Below are 18409 nucleotides of genomic sequence, written 5' to 3' on the forward strand. Positions count from 1 at the left end.
TTAGCAAGCAGCAGCAGTGCCTATGGCCTTCCCAAACATATTCTTTTGACCAGGCTTACAGGATCAGATATGAATTCCTCCCCTGTGGACTAGAACAGGCACCAATCAAATCAATCAGAAAGGAGTTGGTTACTCCGGACTTTCTATGATGCTAACGTTTAATACTTGGCATGAACTCTGATTATTTGCTGTATTAATGATTAACTAGACAATAATATTCTTTTTTTTTTTTTAAATCCAAGATTAAAGAGTGAAAGCCATTTCTATGTGATTTATAATTCAACAGCATGTTGTAATGTGGACAACTGACCCGTATTTTTATTTAATACGGCTTCTGAGTAAAAAAAAAAAAAAGCAGTAATAATTTGATTAAATACAATTTATATGTATGGACTCAGAATATTAAAAATGAAAGGAAATACTATATTCTACATTCTCCTTTGTCTTGTCAACTCTAATAATAATTCATATTAAATTAACTATAAATTTTTGATACAAAACAGAACACATGAAAAGCAGCCAAGAAAGTATTACAGGGCTAGAGCTGGAAGAAAGTGGATATGGAGACTCTATCAGCCAGGTATGATGGCACACTCATGTAATCCCAGCAACCTTAAAGAGGAGGAACGCAGATCTCTGAGTTCAAGACCAGACTGGTCTATGCAATAAGTTGCAGGCTAGCCAGAGCTCTATAGTGAAACCCTGTCTATAAATAAATAAAAGCAACCAATAAGTAAAATATAAATAACAGATTACCTTGAGGAAGAAGAAGGGGAGATAACATGAAAACATGGGACTGGAGGGACTTTATTAAAATAAAAGGCTCTAGCCTGTCCCTGTCCTTGTCCACTCCCTAAACAAGCCTCATGCTCCAGGGGTGACAAGAAAGAACAGAGACCTTTTGCAGAGACCAGCCTTCCTGGTTTATTTTAAGCCATGGTGTCTCACACCTGTAATCCATGCACTGTGGAGGCCATGGCAGGAACACTGGCACAAGTTCTAAGCCAGCCTGGGCCACAGATTGTGACCATGTCTTTATAAAAATGCCTTTCTGGTTTCTCAGCTAAGGCAGATTCTGTGAAGGTGAAAGAAACAAGACTAGGTATCTGCTGTCACACAACATTTTCTTATATTTCACAAGAACCTATTCTCTTCATTTTTATACAGGAGGAGGCACACTCGGGTCCTAGTGACCTTACACTTATTCAAACTCAAATAGTTACAGCAACACACACACACACACACACACACACACACACACACACACACACACCAAGCCAGAGTCTCCATAAGAAGCCACAGCTGCCTCTAAGCCTTTGCTCCTCCTGCCTTAGCTCTGGTTGCTGAAATCATAAGCACACTATTGTGCCCTACACTCAAATGCATTTACCCCTGAGTACTTCTTCTTGGTCTAGGCTATGGGAACAGAACAGTAAGCAGGTTTCTCTAAACTGACTGTTCTGGAAAGGTTATTTTGTGTAGAGTGTTCTATACACAAGGAGTATATATACTCAGTGAAACGATTAAAGGGAATTAAAAAAAGTAAAAGCGAGGGATGTTACAGAGTAACTGAGAAGGCAAGTGAGGTCATAAGGTTCTCAGAGACAGCGCCAAAGGTAAGCTTGAAGAGACTTTGCTATAGAAAACAAAGGGAGAGATTAAACCAACTCTCCAGAACAGCAGTTTCAATCCTGGGGGGGGGGGGGAACGGACGACAAAGGATCCCTCCTAAGACCACGGGAAAACACGGATATTTACATTATGGTATATAACAGTAGCAGAATTATGGTTATGAAGTATCAATAAACTAATTTTATGGTGGGAAGCCACCACAACATTAGGAACTGTTTTAAAGGGTGGCAGCATTAGGAAGGGTGAGAACCACTGCTCTAGAACGATCAGAAACAAAAACTACCATTCATTCCCAGATTATGAGTTAAGGAAATTATAGAAATTTATCCTACACATAACCCTATTTGTCACCACAGTCGCCAGAGTATTTCCACAGGAACCAGATGGCTGTTAAGAGTGAATGGCGGGTCAAAATTCTTAGGTTCTTTTGGCATGTCCATCAGGATATAATAAATGATTGCTGAAGAAGTATATAAAGGAAGGAAAAGCACATTTTACCCTCATGGGTTAAATCCCTCTTTAGGCCAAGTGACTTCAGTTCACTCTGCGGTCTTAAGCATAAGAAGAAGGTGAGACAAGGGGGATTAGGATAAGCCCAGGAACAGAACTATCCTGGGAAACAATTAGCTTACTGTGTTACCTCACCAGCCAATGCTCAAAGACCCCATCTTGAAATAGTAAATTCCACTTAAAGTCTAATATCTAAATGGTGACTCAAAACTAACAAAGGGGCAATTATTTGAGTTCTCCAAATAAGGGCTTTCAATAAAGACACTCAGGACACTTGTTCCGAATGCTGCACAGACATATACGACCAAGTTACTGGTGGAGAGGTACCAAGTATTTTCCATACTCACTGGTGTCACTTCATTCTCACCTTCTCAGCCTTGGGTAACTGGTGGAGTGAGGACCACTCCATCACTATAGCTGGTCAGCTTGTTCTGTAAGCCCTGATGGCTCACATTTCAGTGTCTGCTAAAAGTCAGAGTCGGAGTCTCTGCTTCAATTTTCAGAAGTTTCTTTTTAAAGGACTGTCCTAGCAGTGACAGCAAATAGCAAAAGGCTACTCAGAGCTGAACAGCAGAGTTACATTTGTTCCACCTATCAAAGATGCCAATGCTTTGTGCAGACCAGATGGAAGGCCAGAAAAACCTCTGATAAATATTATCAAATGCTGGGATGTTTGGTGGTGAACCCAAGCCACCTCTTTCTGAGAGAGTAGTGAGAACAATGACTTACACTTCAAGCCACAAGAAGCATAAGGAAAAAAATGAATGAGGGCTTAAGGATTATGTTTACTTTCTCCAGCAAGACACTTCCTCTGCATAAACGGTGTCATTTGAGGTCTAATACAGCTGGGGTTTGCTCCTCATAACACCAAACACATTTTTAAAGTTGTTAACCCAAATAGTTCACAGCATGAGCAGAAAACCTTAGAGAAGACACACTAAGCACTATTCACCTGCACTTTGGATGTGCTACTCTTCTTCATTTGCTCTGAATTATCACAATTTGGTGAGAATAAAAATTAGCTCTGCAGGAACTTAGACCCAAAATGGCAGCTGTGTTTCAGAAACTCGCCAGAGCCATCAGTCTTAGCATCCATGAGACTGGGTCTTGTTTATCTCACCTCTCCACTGTCCCTGGGAAAGAGTACTCATGAGAACATGTCCGTGACTCTCTCTGACAGCATTCTGCCAATGTGCTTAGCACCATTCTCCTTTCTGCCCAGGAAAGCAGGCACTGCTCGGCTTCCTCTCTGCAACAGGGAATAAACCTACCATTCGCATGTTTACAGTCCACAAAAAGAAGCTGAAGGCAAAAACATGGCAAGCTGAGTTTTTTCTCTCATCTTCAGCCACAACTTAGGAAACAAGAGTAAAATGAATCACCCACCAAGTGAAGCTCCAAATAATTGCTTTCATTTTCAGAGAAAACAACACAAAACAGCTCTAATTTTCCCCAGGCCCAGCACAACGCAACCCTTCCTATCATGGAGATAATTTCTATTAATCCAAACTGTAAAGATAATTCAGAGTCAAATGTGTCTTCCTCTTAATGTGATGTTTCCAATTCCTAGCACACAAAAGCTGAATTTATGTCACCATAAAATTTACATGGAAGCCTTTAGCACTCTAGGCACTTCTCTGCTTATAACCATTACTAATATAACAACAACATTACTTTAAAAAAATAATAAAATGATGGCTCTTCTGAGACAGAAGACTAATTATCCTTACGTATTCAAATGGAAAGTCTTTTTGTTAAATTAGCGTGAAAAGTCCCTTCATCTACACACAATTGGCCCAAAGAAACAGGCCATTTTCAGCACGAGAGGCCAACCCATTTTAACAGTGAATAAAGCTTTTGAAAACACTACACACCCTCTTCCACACTGTCAAATTTTCAAAATGGTCCAGCAGCTTCGCATATCGTAATTAAATTAATTAAAAAGGAAACAACAACCAAAAAACTGCTCCCTTCTGATCAAAATTATTCCATTTATGCTTAATTAGCTTTAATCCAAGTCTATATATTTAATGATGGGATACGATAATTCAATTGTCTGCATATTTTAAATGTCTTTTCTAAACTATACTTTGTAGCAGAATTAGAAGAATGGTATCTTTCTCTTGCCAATATGCCACAGCACAAATCAAGAGGACACAAATTAGGAGAAAAAAGGAAAGAAAACAAGGTTTCTCAGAGCCAAGGATGTGCTGGGGGGAGTAGGGGAGGGATTTCGTCAGGGGTGGGGGTAATTTACCCGCCACATCACAAACTACAGTCCTTTCAGCACACCAGACCAAGAGGCATTACATCACACTCTCACAATGATAGGGGGAGGTGGCTCTGAGAAAGCAAGTTTTCGGCTTTCTTTCCAGCCTGCTTTCAGGCTTCCAGAATCCTGCAATAGGAGTAATGGAATTTAACTTGAGGCACAGCACTTTCAGGGTTACTAGCAATCACACACATTCGTTTTTCTGATCCTAAATGACCACTTTACAACAAATATATGTCCAAAAAGACACACATCACATACACGCACTCAACTGGGGTTGGAAATGTAGCATTAAACAAAATATTTAATTTCATATGAAATGGAGACCAATGTATAGGGAGAACTGGTAAAGGAATAATTTCTAAACAGAGTAAAAATCAATTTATATTTTAAAAATAATCGTGTTTACGAGACAGTCCTACCATTTGGTTGAAGGCACGATCAAAATAAAAGCGCATCTGGCTGCACATTTGAGAACACACACTGAGACCCAGAGCAAAGGAGCCCGCGCAGAAGAGAGGGGTGAATACTGCTTGCATTTCAAGCAGGGGAATCTATAACCCCAAATCTGGTGTGTTCGGCAACCCTCCAGACCTATTTTAAAATGTATCTCACTTTAGCTTCTACACATCTCCAGGAAGGACAGCCCAGTCTGAGAGAGAGAAAGAGAGAAAGAGAGGGGGGGAGAGAGAGAGAGAGAGAGAGAGAGAGAGAGAGAGAGAGAGAGAGAGAGAGAGAGAAGCCTTCCCATTCTAGGGCTAGTCCTCCCGGATCCTTTGTCGGCCTTAACAGCCGAAAGAATGCAAACCCATTTATATTTATGCAAATTTTTGCAGCAGATTTAAGGGGGGAGGGAGAGGTTTGTGTTTTTAAAAAACCTCTTTCTAAATATCAAATTTCAATTACTCACAGCTTCGTTTGTTTGCATGATAGAAACGATTAAAAGCTACATATAAACTAAAAGTGCAATTAAATCACTTCAGAATTTAAATATTTTACCAAATCTTTTCCATTTCTAAAATGCTGAACCAAAAGTACATCACGGGTATGATTACAGATTCGCGAAATGTCTGAAGCCAGTCTCCATGCTAGAGAAATGTCGATTTGCAACACCACTAGTGAAAACGGTTAGACATGATCCATATAAATCAATTGGTTTTTAAAAATTGAAAATATTTACCAACCTCATAAAGTGCAGCAGTGCTTAAATCCAGCAAATTGAGGCATACAAGGTAGAAATGGAAATGAAAAAGGTCCAAAAATTGAATTCTTTTTGTCTATCTGTATTTTGTATTTTAAATATTCAGAAACCAGCAGAGACTCTGTCGGCCATTTTGGCTTGAACTAACTCTCTCGCTCACTCTCCCTCCTGCTCTCTCTCTCCCCCTCTGTCTCTAAAGGAAGCAGCTTTTTGTGACCTTCAAATAGAGGCGGATCACGTGACTTCGGGTAGGTTTGTCAATCAGGAAAGGGGCGGGAGCTGGAGTTGAAGCTGCCTTAAAGAGAAAGCAGCCTTTTTCCATCGCCTTTCATTTGTCCAATGCTGTTATCTTATACTCCCGCCTACAGATACTGCATGTGAAAGTGGCAACACCATAAGGGTAACAGATGAACAAAATCGAAAAACCTTTATTGGTTTATAGAAATATGCTCAGTTGCTAACGATGCTTGCAGATCCGGGATCTGATCTTGGCTCCCTGGCTAGTTATTCTCGAGATGTTTGGGCACGAACAGACTGGCAAACTGCTCTTTAAAAGGGGGCTCAAACAAAGCTTTACCTAAACAAAAAGAGAATTTCGTTTTTAGAGTAAGATGAAACAGGACACAGCTGATTTCTTGCCACCTCTGAAAAACACAAAAAGACAGAAAGTTACTGCACCCACTCATGAACTGACAGGCAATTCAGAGAGGTTTAGCAGCGCCCCAAATCAGCATGGACAGAACAGCGGCGGCTTTCCACCCTGAACTTGGCGCCTATTGTGCGACTTACAGCACTTAGCAGCCTCTCTCCCAAAGCCAAGTACAGCCTAAGCCAGGGATCCCTCCAGGCTGGGCAGCTCTGAGTCATCTTTAATCTGCTCCCAGCCGAGGAAGTCGCTCAGAGTCTGGGCACTCAATTAAAGCCTACCTAGTTTCCTGCAGCAAGTCCCTCCTCCTCACAGACTAGTGACTCCTCCCTCCTAGAAAACCTACCCTGGGCTTGAAGTAGAAATCCAGTCCTTGCCTCCCTGGGCCACTGTTTTGGCAGGTGTGGTGTGGAGATGGGGAAGTCAGGGTACCTTAGTTGTTTCTTTCTTCAGCTTAAAAAACAAAACAAACCAAAAAACCAAAAGACTTGTATGTGCATTGGTGTTTTGCCTGGAAGTATGTCGGTGTGAGGCTGTCGGTTCCCCCGGAACAGACAGCTGTGAGCTGCCATGTGGGTGATGGGTATTGAAGGCAGGTCCTCTGCAAAAGTAGCCAGTGCTCACAGCTGCTAAGCCATCTCCCCAGTGCCTGGTTTCTTTGCCATAGTGGCTCTGTTCACTTTATCCTGTCAAGTTAGTCACAGGCCAGGAGTGGTGGTGCATGCTGCTAATCCCAGGACAGAGGTAGGTGGAGCTCTGCTCTACATAGCAAGTTCTAGGTCGGCCTCAAAAAGTCTGTCACTACCCAAAGCAAGCATCCTGCACCTCAGAGGCCAGGCCCTTTCACTGAGCACTCCTAGGACACACTTTACTCCTGCAGTTGTTTGGTTTATAACAGAAACTGCTTGATGTTGGTCTTTGTCAACTGTCTGAGGGCAAATACCACCATCTTCATCATCTTCGGTGTCACACTGAAGTCCAAACAGCAGCTGGATCAGTGAACCAATGAAATTACCTGGAGCTCTGTTTGGAAGAGCTGAACTGAACAGAAGGTAACAAACAAATATAAGTAATTTAAGGCTGCCAGAGATCTCCAGGAACCCCAATCCCATTTAAGGATTCTTTACAGTATAAAGAAACAGGCCAGACTTTTCTTGCAAAAGAACCTATCAATTCAGTCTAAACCCTCAGTGTTTGTCTTTCTAGCTTTCTATGCCTGTACAATGTCCCCTCCACTTTCCCACTCAGGAAAGATCAGGAAAGGAGCTGCTTCAGAGCAAGCAGAGGCCCCTGACCAGTCAGTCCAGCAGCTCTAATACTCTGTGGTGTGAAGCGCTTCCACTGCCTGCACTGACCGGGAGGACCGCTGAAACTTGGACTGGGTGAAGGCAGGAAACTCCGAGGCTGGAAACTCTGAACATTCATCTGTTTCTATCCTTCCAATACATTTCATATAAGTTATAGAAACTTTACAAGGAGCATCCTCAATATGTGAAAAACATGTGGAGACTGACCATACAGCCACGTTGCTTCACTTTCTGATGCTCATACATTTGTACTCTGCTGTCTCTATTCTCTGAGGCATAGTATTTTGCACAGATGTTTAAATCTATTTCCTGTTTTATTTGAGACTACACAGAGATTCTTATACTTTTCCCTCTTATGATCTTTCTTTACCTGATCAATTTTTATGCAACCCAGGTCTATAGATATATAGTAATATAGATCTTGGGGTACTGATGAACACCTATAATTCCAACATTAGGAGTTCAAGGCCAGCCTCAGGCAACACAGTGAATTTGAGGCCAGCCTGAGTTACATGAAACTCTGTCTCAAAAAATTAAAAATGGTCTAGGAAGAAAGCCCTGTTAGTAAAGCATCTGCCATATAGGCCTAAGAAACTGGATTTAATCACCCATGTGAAAAAAGTACCTGAGCACCAGAGGTTGGCCTCAAGCCTCCACATCCACCAGCACATATGAGAACGAACACACACACACACACACACACACACACACACACACACACGAAATAAAATAGGTATGCAAATAAAATATTTACTGAAAATAAATCATAAAAATATTTTAAGATAATTCTTTGTTATATTTGTAACATCATCATTTATTAAAGACCAAAACAAACATTCATACTAATGATATAGGTATTTTCAATTTGTTTTTGCATGAATTAAATGTTAGCCAAATATTTAGTATTGCAGGGCATGGGGAATCTTTAATATTTTCAGAGCCGATCTATATTTTGATTTTATAATCACTGACACTGGGAACACCACTTCATTTATATATATATATATATATATATATATATATATATATATATATATATACACACACACACATACATATATATATATTATACACACACATACACACACATATATACACACACACATATATGTATACATATATATATATATATATATATATATACATTAGAAAACGCAGAAATACATTTCAGAAACTCTTAAGAGTTCTCTCCTAATCTCAAGACAACATTCAGCCAAAGATATATTATTAACTGTGATTTACACAGCAATCTTTAAAATCTAACACTCTAACATAACAATACAATCCAGAGATACACCAATTTATACTTAATGCTGAAAATGACAATAGGAAAATACACTAAGTCTTTGTTTTCCATAATTAAACCATTATGTTCTTATAAGAGTAGAACAGTTTGTATGAAAGGAAAAACACTGCAATCAGAACATACAATAGTCCTGAGTCTGGGCCAAGGTGTTTCAGGCAACATCTGCTGGCACTGCATCATGTGAAAGCACGTGTAGTACAAAGCACACGTGGTGTGTGTTCAGAAACAAGGTTACGGTGAAGTCCCACACTGTAGCAGAGGTGAGCACTGCTGTAAACAATGCAGATTAGTTATGCATTTAGATTCTGAGTCAATTTTTAGCCACTGCATTCAGAAATGTTTTAGTGCTGTCCAATACTTTTGCACCCCTCACATTCAGTTATATAATCCTATATGGAATCACAGCCTACAGTTTCAAGAAGTTAGGGCTTGGAACTAAACTCAGCAGTTAGAGTAGTCACTGCTCCTCTTCCACAGTACCTAGATTTGATTCCTAGCACCCCCATGCCAGCTTACAACCATCTGAACTCCAGTCCCAGGCGTTCTCGTACCCTCTCTGGCTTCTACAGGCACCAGGCCCACACATGCTACACAAATGTTCATGGGGGTAAAACACTTATACACATAAAACATAGTAATAAATTTTAAAAGCTAGGACCTAGCATACATGAGATCCTGGGTTGAATAACCATTACTCATGGCACACACCTGCATCGGAAATAAAGAGAGGTAAAAGCCAGCCAGCACTATACACCTACATAGTCCTGTCAGAAATGATGAAGAGGATTCAATTTAATGGATGATAGGGAAAATACAAAGTGTCAAAATCAACTCAAGAAAAATTAAGGCACTTGGTGTGATAAAGCATAAATGCAGTATTAGCACCTAGAAGATAGTGGGCAGATCATCAGGAATTCAAGGCCAGTTTCAGGTATACAAGAGTTCAAAGTCAGGATGGGAAATGGGGAGAGACTGCCTCAAAACGAGCAAGCAATACAAAACAAGCAAAAAGCAACAAAACAGTAGCAAAAGAATTCAGAAAAAGTCTTAGGGTTTTTTTGGGGGGGGGAGTTGTTTGTTTGGTTTTTCAAGACAGGGTCTCTCTGTGTAGCCTTGACTATCCTGGACTCGCTTAAATTTCAGGATTTCCTTGTTTTTAACAGCTGAATAGTATTCCATAGTGTAAATGTACCACAGTTTGTTTATCCATTATTTCAGTGAGGGGCATTTAGGTTGTTTCCAGGTTCTGGCTGTTATAAATAAGGCTCCTACAAATGTGGTTGAGCATATGTCCTTGTTGTGTTGTGGAGCATCTTCTGGGTATACTCTAAGGAGTGGAATGGCTGGGTTTTGAGGTAGCCCTATTCCCAGTTTTCTGAGAAAGCGCCAGATTGATTGCCAAAGTGGGTGTACAAGTTTGCACTCCCACCATCGATGAAAGAGTGTTCTCCTTTCTCCACATCCTCGCCAGCATGTGTTGTCATTTGAGTTTTTGATCTTAGCCATTCTGATGGGTGTAAGATGGAATCTGAGTCATTTTGATTTGCATTTCTCTGATGACTAAGGATGTTGAGCATTGCTTTAAGTGTTTCTCAGCCATTCAATGTTTCTCTGTTGAGAATTGTTTAATTCTGAGCCCCATTTCTTAATTGGGTTATTTGCTTTGGTGGTGTTAAATTTCTTGAGCTCTTTATATATTTTGGATATTAGACCTTTGCCAGATGTAGAGTTGGTGAAGATCTTTTCCCAGTTTGTAGGCTGTCATTTTGTTCTGTTGACAGTGTCTTCTGCCTTACAAAGCTTCTCAGACTCATGAGGTCCCATTTACTAGTTGTTAAGCTTAGAGCCTGGGCTGTTGTGTGGAGTTCTGTGCAGGAAGTTATCTCCTGTGCCAATGAGTTCCAGGCTCTTCCCCACTTTTTCTTTTAACAGATTTAGTGTGTCTGGTTTCACGTTGAGGTCTTTAATCCTTGGACTTGTGTTTTGTGCATGGTGATAAATATGGATCTACTTGCATTTTTCTACATGTAGACATCTAGTTAGATCAACACCATTTGTTGAAGATGCTATCCTTTTTCCATTGAATAGATTTGGCTTCTTTGTCAAAAATCAAGTGTCCAAATGTATGTGGCTTTATTTCTGGGTATTCAATTCAATTCCAATGGTCAAGCAGTCTGTTGCTATGCCAGTACCATGCTGTTTTAATTACTGTTGCTCTATAGTACAGCTTGAGATCAGGAATGGAGAGTGCTCCGAAGGATCTTTTATTGTTAAGCTATTCTTGGTTGTTTGTTTGTTTTTCCATATGAAATTGAGAATTGATCTTTCAATGTCTTTAAAAATTGTGTAGGTTATTTTGATAGGAATTTCGTTAAATCTGTAAATTGCCTTTGGTAAGATGGCCATTTTTATTATATTAATTTTCCTGATCCATGAACAAGGGAGATCTTTCCATCTTCTGACGTCTTCTTCAACCTCCTTCTTCAGAGATCTGAAGTTTTTTTCAAACAAGTCTTTCACTTGCTTGGTTAGAGTTATTCCTAGATACCTTATATTGCTTGTGTCTATTGTGAAGGGTGTGGTTTCTCTAATTTCTTTCTCAGTTTGTCATTTGTATACAGGAAGACTACTGATTTTTTTGAGTTAATCTTGTATCCAGCCACTTTGCTGAAGGTGTTAATCAGTTGTAGGAGTTCTCTGGTGGAATTTTGGGGGTCATTTATATACACTATCATATCATCTGTGAATAGGAATAATTTGACTTCCTTCTTTCCCATTTGTATCCCCTTGATCTCCTTTTGTTGTCTTATTGCTCTGGCTAGAACTTCAAGAACTATATTGAAGAAATATGGAGAAAGTGGGCAGCCTTGTCTGGTCCCTGATTTTAAAGGAATTTCCTTAGTGTTTCTCCATTTAATTTGATGTTAGCTATTGGTTTACTGTTTACAGCCTTTATTATGTTTAGGTATGGGCCTTCTATCTCTAATCTTTCCAAAACTTTAAACATGAATGGGTGTTGGATTTTGTTAAATGCTCTTTTGGTATCTAAAGAGATGATCATGTGGGTTTTTTTCCTTTTAGTTTGTTTATATGGTGGATTACATTGATGGATTTCTATATATTGAACCATCCCTGCATGCCTGGAATGAAGCCTACTTGGTCATGGTGAATGATATCTTTGATGTGTTGTTGGATTCAGTTTGTAAGTATTTTATTGAGTATTTTTACATTAATGTTCTTAAGGGAAATTGGTCTGAAATTCTCTTTCTTTGTTGGGTCTTTGTGAGGTTTAGGTATCAAGGTGACTGTGGCCTCATAGAAGGAGTTTGGTAATATTCTATCCATTTCTATTTTGTGGAGTAGCTTGAAGAGTATCAGTGTTAACTCTTCTTTGAAGGTCTGATAGAATTCTGTGCTGAAACCATCTGGGTCTGGGCTTTTTTTTTTTTTTTTTGGTTGGGAGACTATTAACAACCACTTCTATTTCTGTAGGAGAAATAGGACTATTTAATTTGCTTATCTGATCTTGATTCAACTTTGGCAAGTGGAAACGATCAAGAAAGTTGTCCATTTCCCTTAGATTTTTCAAATGTTGTGGCAATACAAGCCTTTGTTGATTCTTTGAATTGTTCTCTTTGTTTCTAATTTATTGATTTTCAGCTCTGAGTTTGATTATTTCCATCTGTCTACTCCTTTTGGGTGTTCCTGCTTCTTTTTTTCTAGGGCTTAAAGATGTGTCATTAAGTTGCCTATATGAGATGTTTCCAGTTTCTTTATGAAGGCACTTAATGCTATGGATTTTCCTCTTAGTACTGCTTTCAATGTGTTCCATAAATTTGGGTATGTTGCTCTTTTATTATCATTGAATTTTAGGAAGTCCTTTCGTTCGTTCTTTCTTTTTTTTCTTCTTTCTTTCTTTCTTTATCCCCTGACTCAGTTGTCATTAAGTAGAGAGTTGTTTAGTTTCCATGTGTGTGTGGGCTTTTTGTTATTTCTGTTGTTGAAGGCCAGCTTTAGTCCATGGTGATCTGATAGGACACAAGGTATTATTTCAACCTTCTTGTATCTGTTGAGGCTTGTTTTGTAACCTATATGTGATCAATTTTGGAAAAAAATTCCATGAGGTGCTGAGAAGAAGGTATAATCTTTCGTATTTGGGTGAAAAGTTCTGCAGATATATCTGTTAGATCTATTTGATTCATGACATTGGTTAATGTCATTGTTTCTCAATTTAGTTTCTGTTTTGTTGACCTATCCTTTGGTGAAAGTAGGGTGTTGAAGTTCTCCCACTATCAATGTGTGGGGATCGATGTATGGAGTAAGCTTTGTTAATATTTCTTTTACAAATGTGGGTGCCCTTGTATTGGGAGCATAATGTTCAGAATTGTGATGTCATCTTGGTTGACTTTACCTTTGATGAATATGAAGCGCCCTTCCTCATCTCTTTTGATTAATTTTGGTTGAAAGTCTATTTTGTTAGATATTAAAATGGCTTCACCAGCTTGCTTCCTGTGTCCATTTGCTTGGATTACCTTTTTCTAGCCTTTTACCCTAAGGTAATGTCTATCCTTGTGGCTGAGATGTGTTTCTTGGATGCAGAAGAGTATTGGGTCTTGTTTATGCATCCATTCAGTTAGTCTGTGTCTTTTTATTGGAGAATTGAGACCATTGATGTTGAGAGATATTAATGACTAGTGACTGCTAAGTCTCTTGATTTTTATGTTGGTTGCAGTAGAGAGTTTGTGCGGTTATGTTTTTGTGACGGTGTAGTTATCTATTTCCCATGTAATTTTGGTTGTAGTTTGTAACTTTGGGTTGGAGTTTTCCTTCTAGTAACTTCTGTAAGGCCAGATTTATGGTTAGGTACTGTTTGAATTTGTTCTTATCATGGAATATCTTGTTTTCTCCATCAATGAGAAAGTTTCACTGGATAGAGTAGTCTTGCCTGGCATCTGTGGTCTCTTAGGGTTTGCAGGTCTCTGCCGAGAAGTTGGGTGTAATTCTGATAGGTTTGCCATTATATGTTATTTGGCCCTTTTCCCTTGCCACTCTTAATATTTTCTCTTTATTCTGTATATTTTGTGTTCCGATTATTATGTAGTGGAAGGATTTTCTTTTCTGGTCTATTCTATTTGGTGTTCTGTAGGCCCCGTGTATGTTTATATGCATCTCCTTTCTTAATTAAGTTGGGAAAGTTTTCTTCTATGATTTTTGAAGAAGATATTTTCTGGGCCGTGGAGCAGGGCGTCTTCTCTTTCCTCAATTCCTATCATCCTCAGATTTCACCTTTTCATGGTGTCCTTGATTTCTTGGATATTTTGTGTCAAGAATTTTTCAGATTTAGCATTTTCTTTGATGGTGGTTTCAAGTTCTACCATAGTATCTTCTACTGCTGAGATTCATTCCTCCATCTCTTGAATTCTGTTTTTTCTTATATCTATAACATGGAAAGAGCCTTCAAAGTCTCCAAACATAAGCACGCCAAGGACCCAGGCAGTCCTACAACTTCTCTGAGAGAGATGGGCTGAGATTTGTTTCCAGAAGCTTATCCTGGGTCTCTTACTGAAAACATACCCTTGATCGGTGTTTCTCAACCTCTGGGTCAAAAGCCCTTTGGCAAACTTCTCTCTTCACATTAAAAATCTAATACTCATATTAAAATTCCTAACAGTAGCAAAATTACAGTTATGAAGTAGCAACTCAAATCATTTTATGGTTGGGGGGGTCACCATAACATGAGAAACTATACTCAGGGGTCGCAGCATTAGGAAGGTTGAGAACCACTGCTTTAGGGTGAAAAGTATTTCCTTCCTTTGATCACTTTCCAGAGGCTTCCCACATTCCATGACTAGTGGCATCTTCCTCTATCTTTACTTAGCATGCCTGAGATCCTGGGCTTGATCTTCTGGAATACCTGTAGAAGCCAGGAAACTAGAAAGAGACCACTGAGGGGAGGGGAAGAAAGATTTTAAGGGAGAAGGAACAATAGAACACATATGAAAAAGAATGACGAAAAGGGTAAGTGAAGGGAGGTGTGAAAAGGTAGGGCAGAGGAAGAGAGAACACTAGGTATATTTGAAAAAGCCATAGGCCTGAAGAGATGATTCAGTGGTTAAAAGCACTGGCTTTTCTTGTGGAGCACCCAGGTTCAGTTTCCAGCACCTACATGGTGGCTCACAACTATCTGTAACTCCAGTTCGAGGGGACTTGATACCCAAAAGTCTTGTGCTGCTGGGCAGTGGTGGCTCACATTTTTAATCCCAACACCTGGGAGGCAGAGGTAGGAAGACCTCTGAGATTGAGGCCAGCCTGGTCACGAGAGTGAGTTCCAGAACAGCCAGAGATAACCTGTCTCAAAAAAACCAGTCTAGCACTAAGTAAGATATCTGCCCCTCAAGATCTGAGATATCCTAGGGACCCCCAAAATAATACAGGCTATTGGCACTGCTCTTGACTGTCCAGCAAGTCTTGATGGTAATACCCTATTGCTCAAGACTCTTTGGTCACAGGACATGAAGAAATCAAGTTGATACTAACAGAGAAGTTTCCTCTCTTGCTGGCTAGCTTTCACAGTAATAGAAGGTGCTATGTAGCCCACTGGTGAAAGAAAGTTATCAACAGTATCTTGCCCAGCTATGAATTCTGTAAGCTACAATAAGGACCAGACTGGCAAGTTATGCCAATTGTCACAATAGTGGCACATATAGTATAGAAGTAACCAACTTTTCTGATTGGATTTCAGGCCTGACACTTCATGAGAGGTCACACATACCTAGTACTGTAAACTGATCCAGAACCCATGGGTGAGGAGACCATAGGCTCTATGGTGTTAACCTACTACTACTATTTTGCTAAACTGACATGGTTTCAAATTGTTCTCTAAAAACCTGTATCTTAAGCTGGGCGTGGTGGCACACACCTTTAATCCTAGCACTCGGGAAGCAGAGGCAGACGGATGATTCTGAGTTCGAGGCCAGCCTGGTCTACAAAGCGAACCTAGGACAGTCAAAGCTGCTACACAGAGAAACACTGTCTCAAAAAACTAAAAAAATAAAAATAAATTTTATCTTTACTTAAATTAGTGTAGTCCTCAGCTCTCATTAAAGAAGCTTATTTGTGCAGTAGAAAGTGGTTAATGTTGAAACTTTTATCTGGTCAAAGTAGAATATATGTCTATAGAGTTTTCAGCCATAAATGGGACATCTATAAGATATAACCTCCTACTCTCACCCCTCCAAAAGATATAACCTCCTACTGTGTCTCAGGGAAAATCTTGGGAAAGGGAGTAAGAAGGTTTTAAGAGGCCGAGAGGTTGGTAAGGATCAGGGGAAAACAGTGTCTCTTGGCATACCATTATTAATATACTCTTGAATTTCTATAAGTGAGGGTATCAAGTCTTTCAACATTATAGTATAGAGGGGCTAGGGGATCATAAGCTCCATCCCTAGCTGAGGAATGATGGACAGTTGATGAGTATTAGGGAAGAGAGAGAATAAGTCTTCTTTAGCAGTGTGGTCCCTCAAAGGTCAACCTTGCTCCAGTAGATGGTTCAATATCTATGTATTGATGGGTAGCACAAATTAGACATGAAGTTGGTAACAGATGGTAGGATGTATCCAGGAACAGGGGAAGGATAGGAAATGAATATGACCAAAATACACTGTATCAGCTGGGTTTAGTGATGCACACCTTTATTCCCAGTACTAGGGAAGTAGAGGTAGGTAGAGTGAGTCTCAGTCTACTCAGGGCTATATAGTGACTCTGTCTCAAACAAAGTAAAAAGAGTACATACAGAAAGTCTCAAAAAATTAACAAAACATATTATATTAATAAAAGAAATTATTTGGTTCAAACTCATTATCTTGTATTTTATAGTGGAATATCTCATAATTGTAGAAGTTAAGCTTAAGCCCATAACAATTTTTGAAATATGCTGCATGTGTATGAAGTGTGGATTAAAGCGCATACTTTGCATAGAGATATTTCATTTTTTAGTACTATTTTTGGAAATGCCTTTTAATTTTATTATTGCATCTTTGTTAAAGCTTACTGCCCATATACATGAAGGCTCATTCCTGGACTTCATTATTTGTTCCATTGATTTATAGTCTCTGTTTTGGTACTGATTACACCTGATATTGTTCTTTTTTAGAAAAAATTTTGTTTTCACTATTTTATTTTACATTACATTCATTTTCTTCTGTTAAAACATAAAAAATTACACATTTGCAGTATAACCCACGTCTCATGGCATGTATACATTGGGTAGTAGTTAAATAAAGTTAAACATATCTACCCCCTACACACACAGACACACAGACACACACACACACACACACACACACACAGACAGACACAAGCTGAAACCATACAGAAAGGCAAGCTCGGTGCTCAACAGTCACTATTTTGCACCTACTGTGTAGCAAATATTTTGTTCAAAATCAGGCCCTGGAAGCTGTAAAACTATTTATTATCATCTGGAAAGACAGTGGTCAAACACTTGCCTAATGTGTCTGAGGCCCTGGCTTCAATCTACTGCACTGCACTGCAAAATCATTCACTCACTCACTCATTCATTCATTCAATCATGATATCATAATGAAAATGAGAGAAAAATATTTCACAGCTGAAGTGAAATGTAAAATTCTGAGTTTTTGAGCCAGGTATGGTAATACATGCCTTTAATCCCAGTACTTGGGAGGCAGAGGCAGGCGGATCTCTGTGAGTTGGAGGCCAGCCTGGTCTATAAAGCAAGTCCAGGTTAGCCAGGGCTGTTACACAGAAAAAAAGCCCTGCCTTGGCTGTGTGGCTGAGCACAGTCCTCCTCCCTCTGTCTCCTGAGTGCTAGCCTTACAGAGGCAGGCCACCAAGCCCAGTTTTACTAGGTGCTGGGGACTGAACCTGGGACTTTGCATTTGGTAGGTAGGTGCTCTTTCAATTTAGCTATGTATGCCTCTAATCCCTTAAACTGAGTCCTAAAGGAGGAGGTTTGCCATTTGTCAGGTAAAGGAAACAAAAGTAAAGGCTTTCCTAAATTCTACTAACTTCAATAATACCAAACAATGAAGCTAAGAAGGAGGATGAGAAAAAATGTAGCTGATTCTATGGTATTACCCTCAACATAGTTAGAAGGTGGAAATAATGCCCCAAATGACCCAAGATTTGGGGTCAGATTATTGTTGGAAACTAGAATGCCACTATTATACTCAATTATCTTTATAAATTAGAATTTCAAAGATGCTTATTATTTTTCTTTTCTCTTTGTTTTTTCCTCTTTTTTCTTTGTTTGAGAGAGGATCTCTATACGTAGTCCTAGCTGTCCAGTAACTTGGTACTCAGACCAGGCTGGCCTCAAATTCAGAGAGACCTTCCTGCCTCTACCTCCCAAGTGTTGCATGTACCACCATAGCTACTTTTATTATTATTCTGTGTGTCTATATACACACTTGTATGGGTGTCCAAAGAGGCCAAAAGAGGGCAATGGATCTGATAGAATGGACCTACAGGTGGTTATAAGTTGCCCCAAATAGGAACC

General features: G+C 39.5%; 1 protein-coding gene across 7 annotated transcripts in view; it reads right to left on the reverse strand.

Annotated features, from left to right (window-relative positions):
- The window catches only part of TNRC6B (trinucleotide repeat containing adaptor 6B), a 243235-nt gene that overhangs the window by 132348 nt on the left and 92478 nt on the right, over nt 1-18409 (reverse strand). Inside the window, exon 1 of one of the 7 annotated variants that reach the window (XM_084748325.1) lies at nt 5599-5823. The exons of the other annotated variants lie outside the window; for them this stretch is intronic. Within the exon in view, the coding sequence (XP_084604451.1) occupies nt 5599-5603 (5 nt within the window). The 5' untranslated portion in view covers nt 5604-5823. Of the gene's footprint in view, nt 1-5598; nt 5824-18409 lie in introns of those variants that run through there. 7 annotated transcript variants of the gene reach the window in all.

This window comes from Acomys minous, assembly GCF_964271855.1.
Source record: "Acomys minous genome assembly, chromosome: 12".
Classification (NCBI taxonomy): domain Eukaryota; kingdom Metazoa; phylum Chordata; class Mammalia; order Rodentia; family Muridae; genus Acomys; species Acomys minous.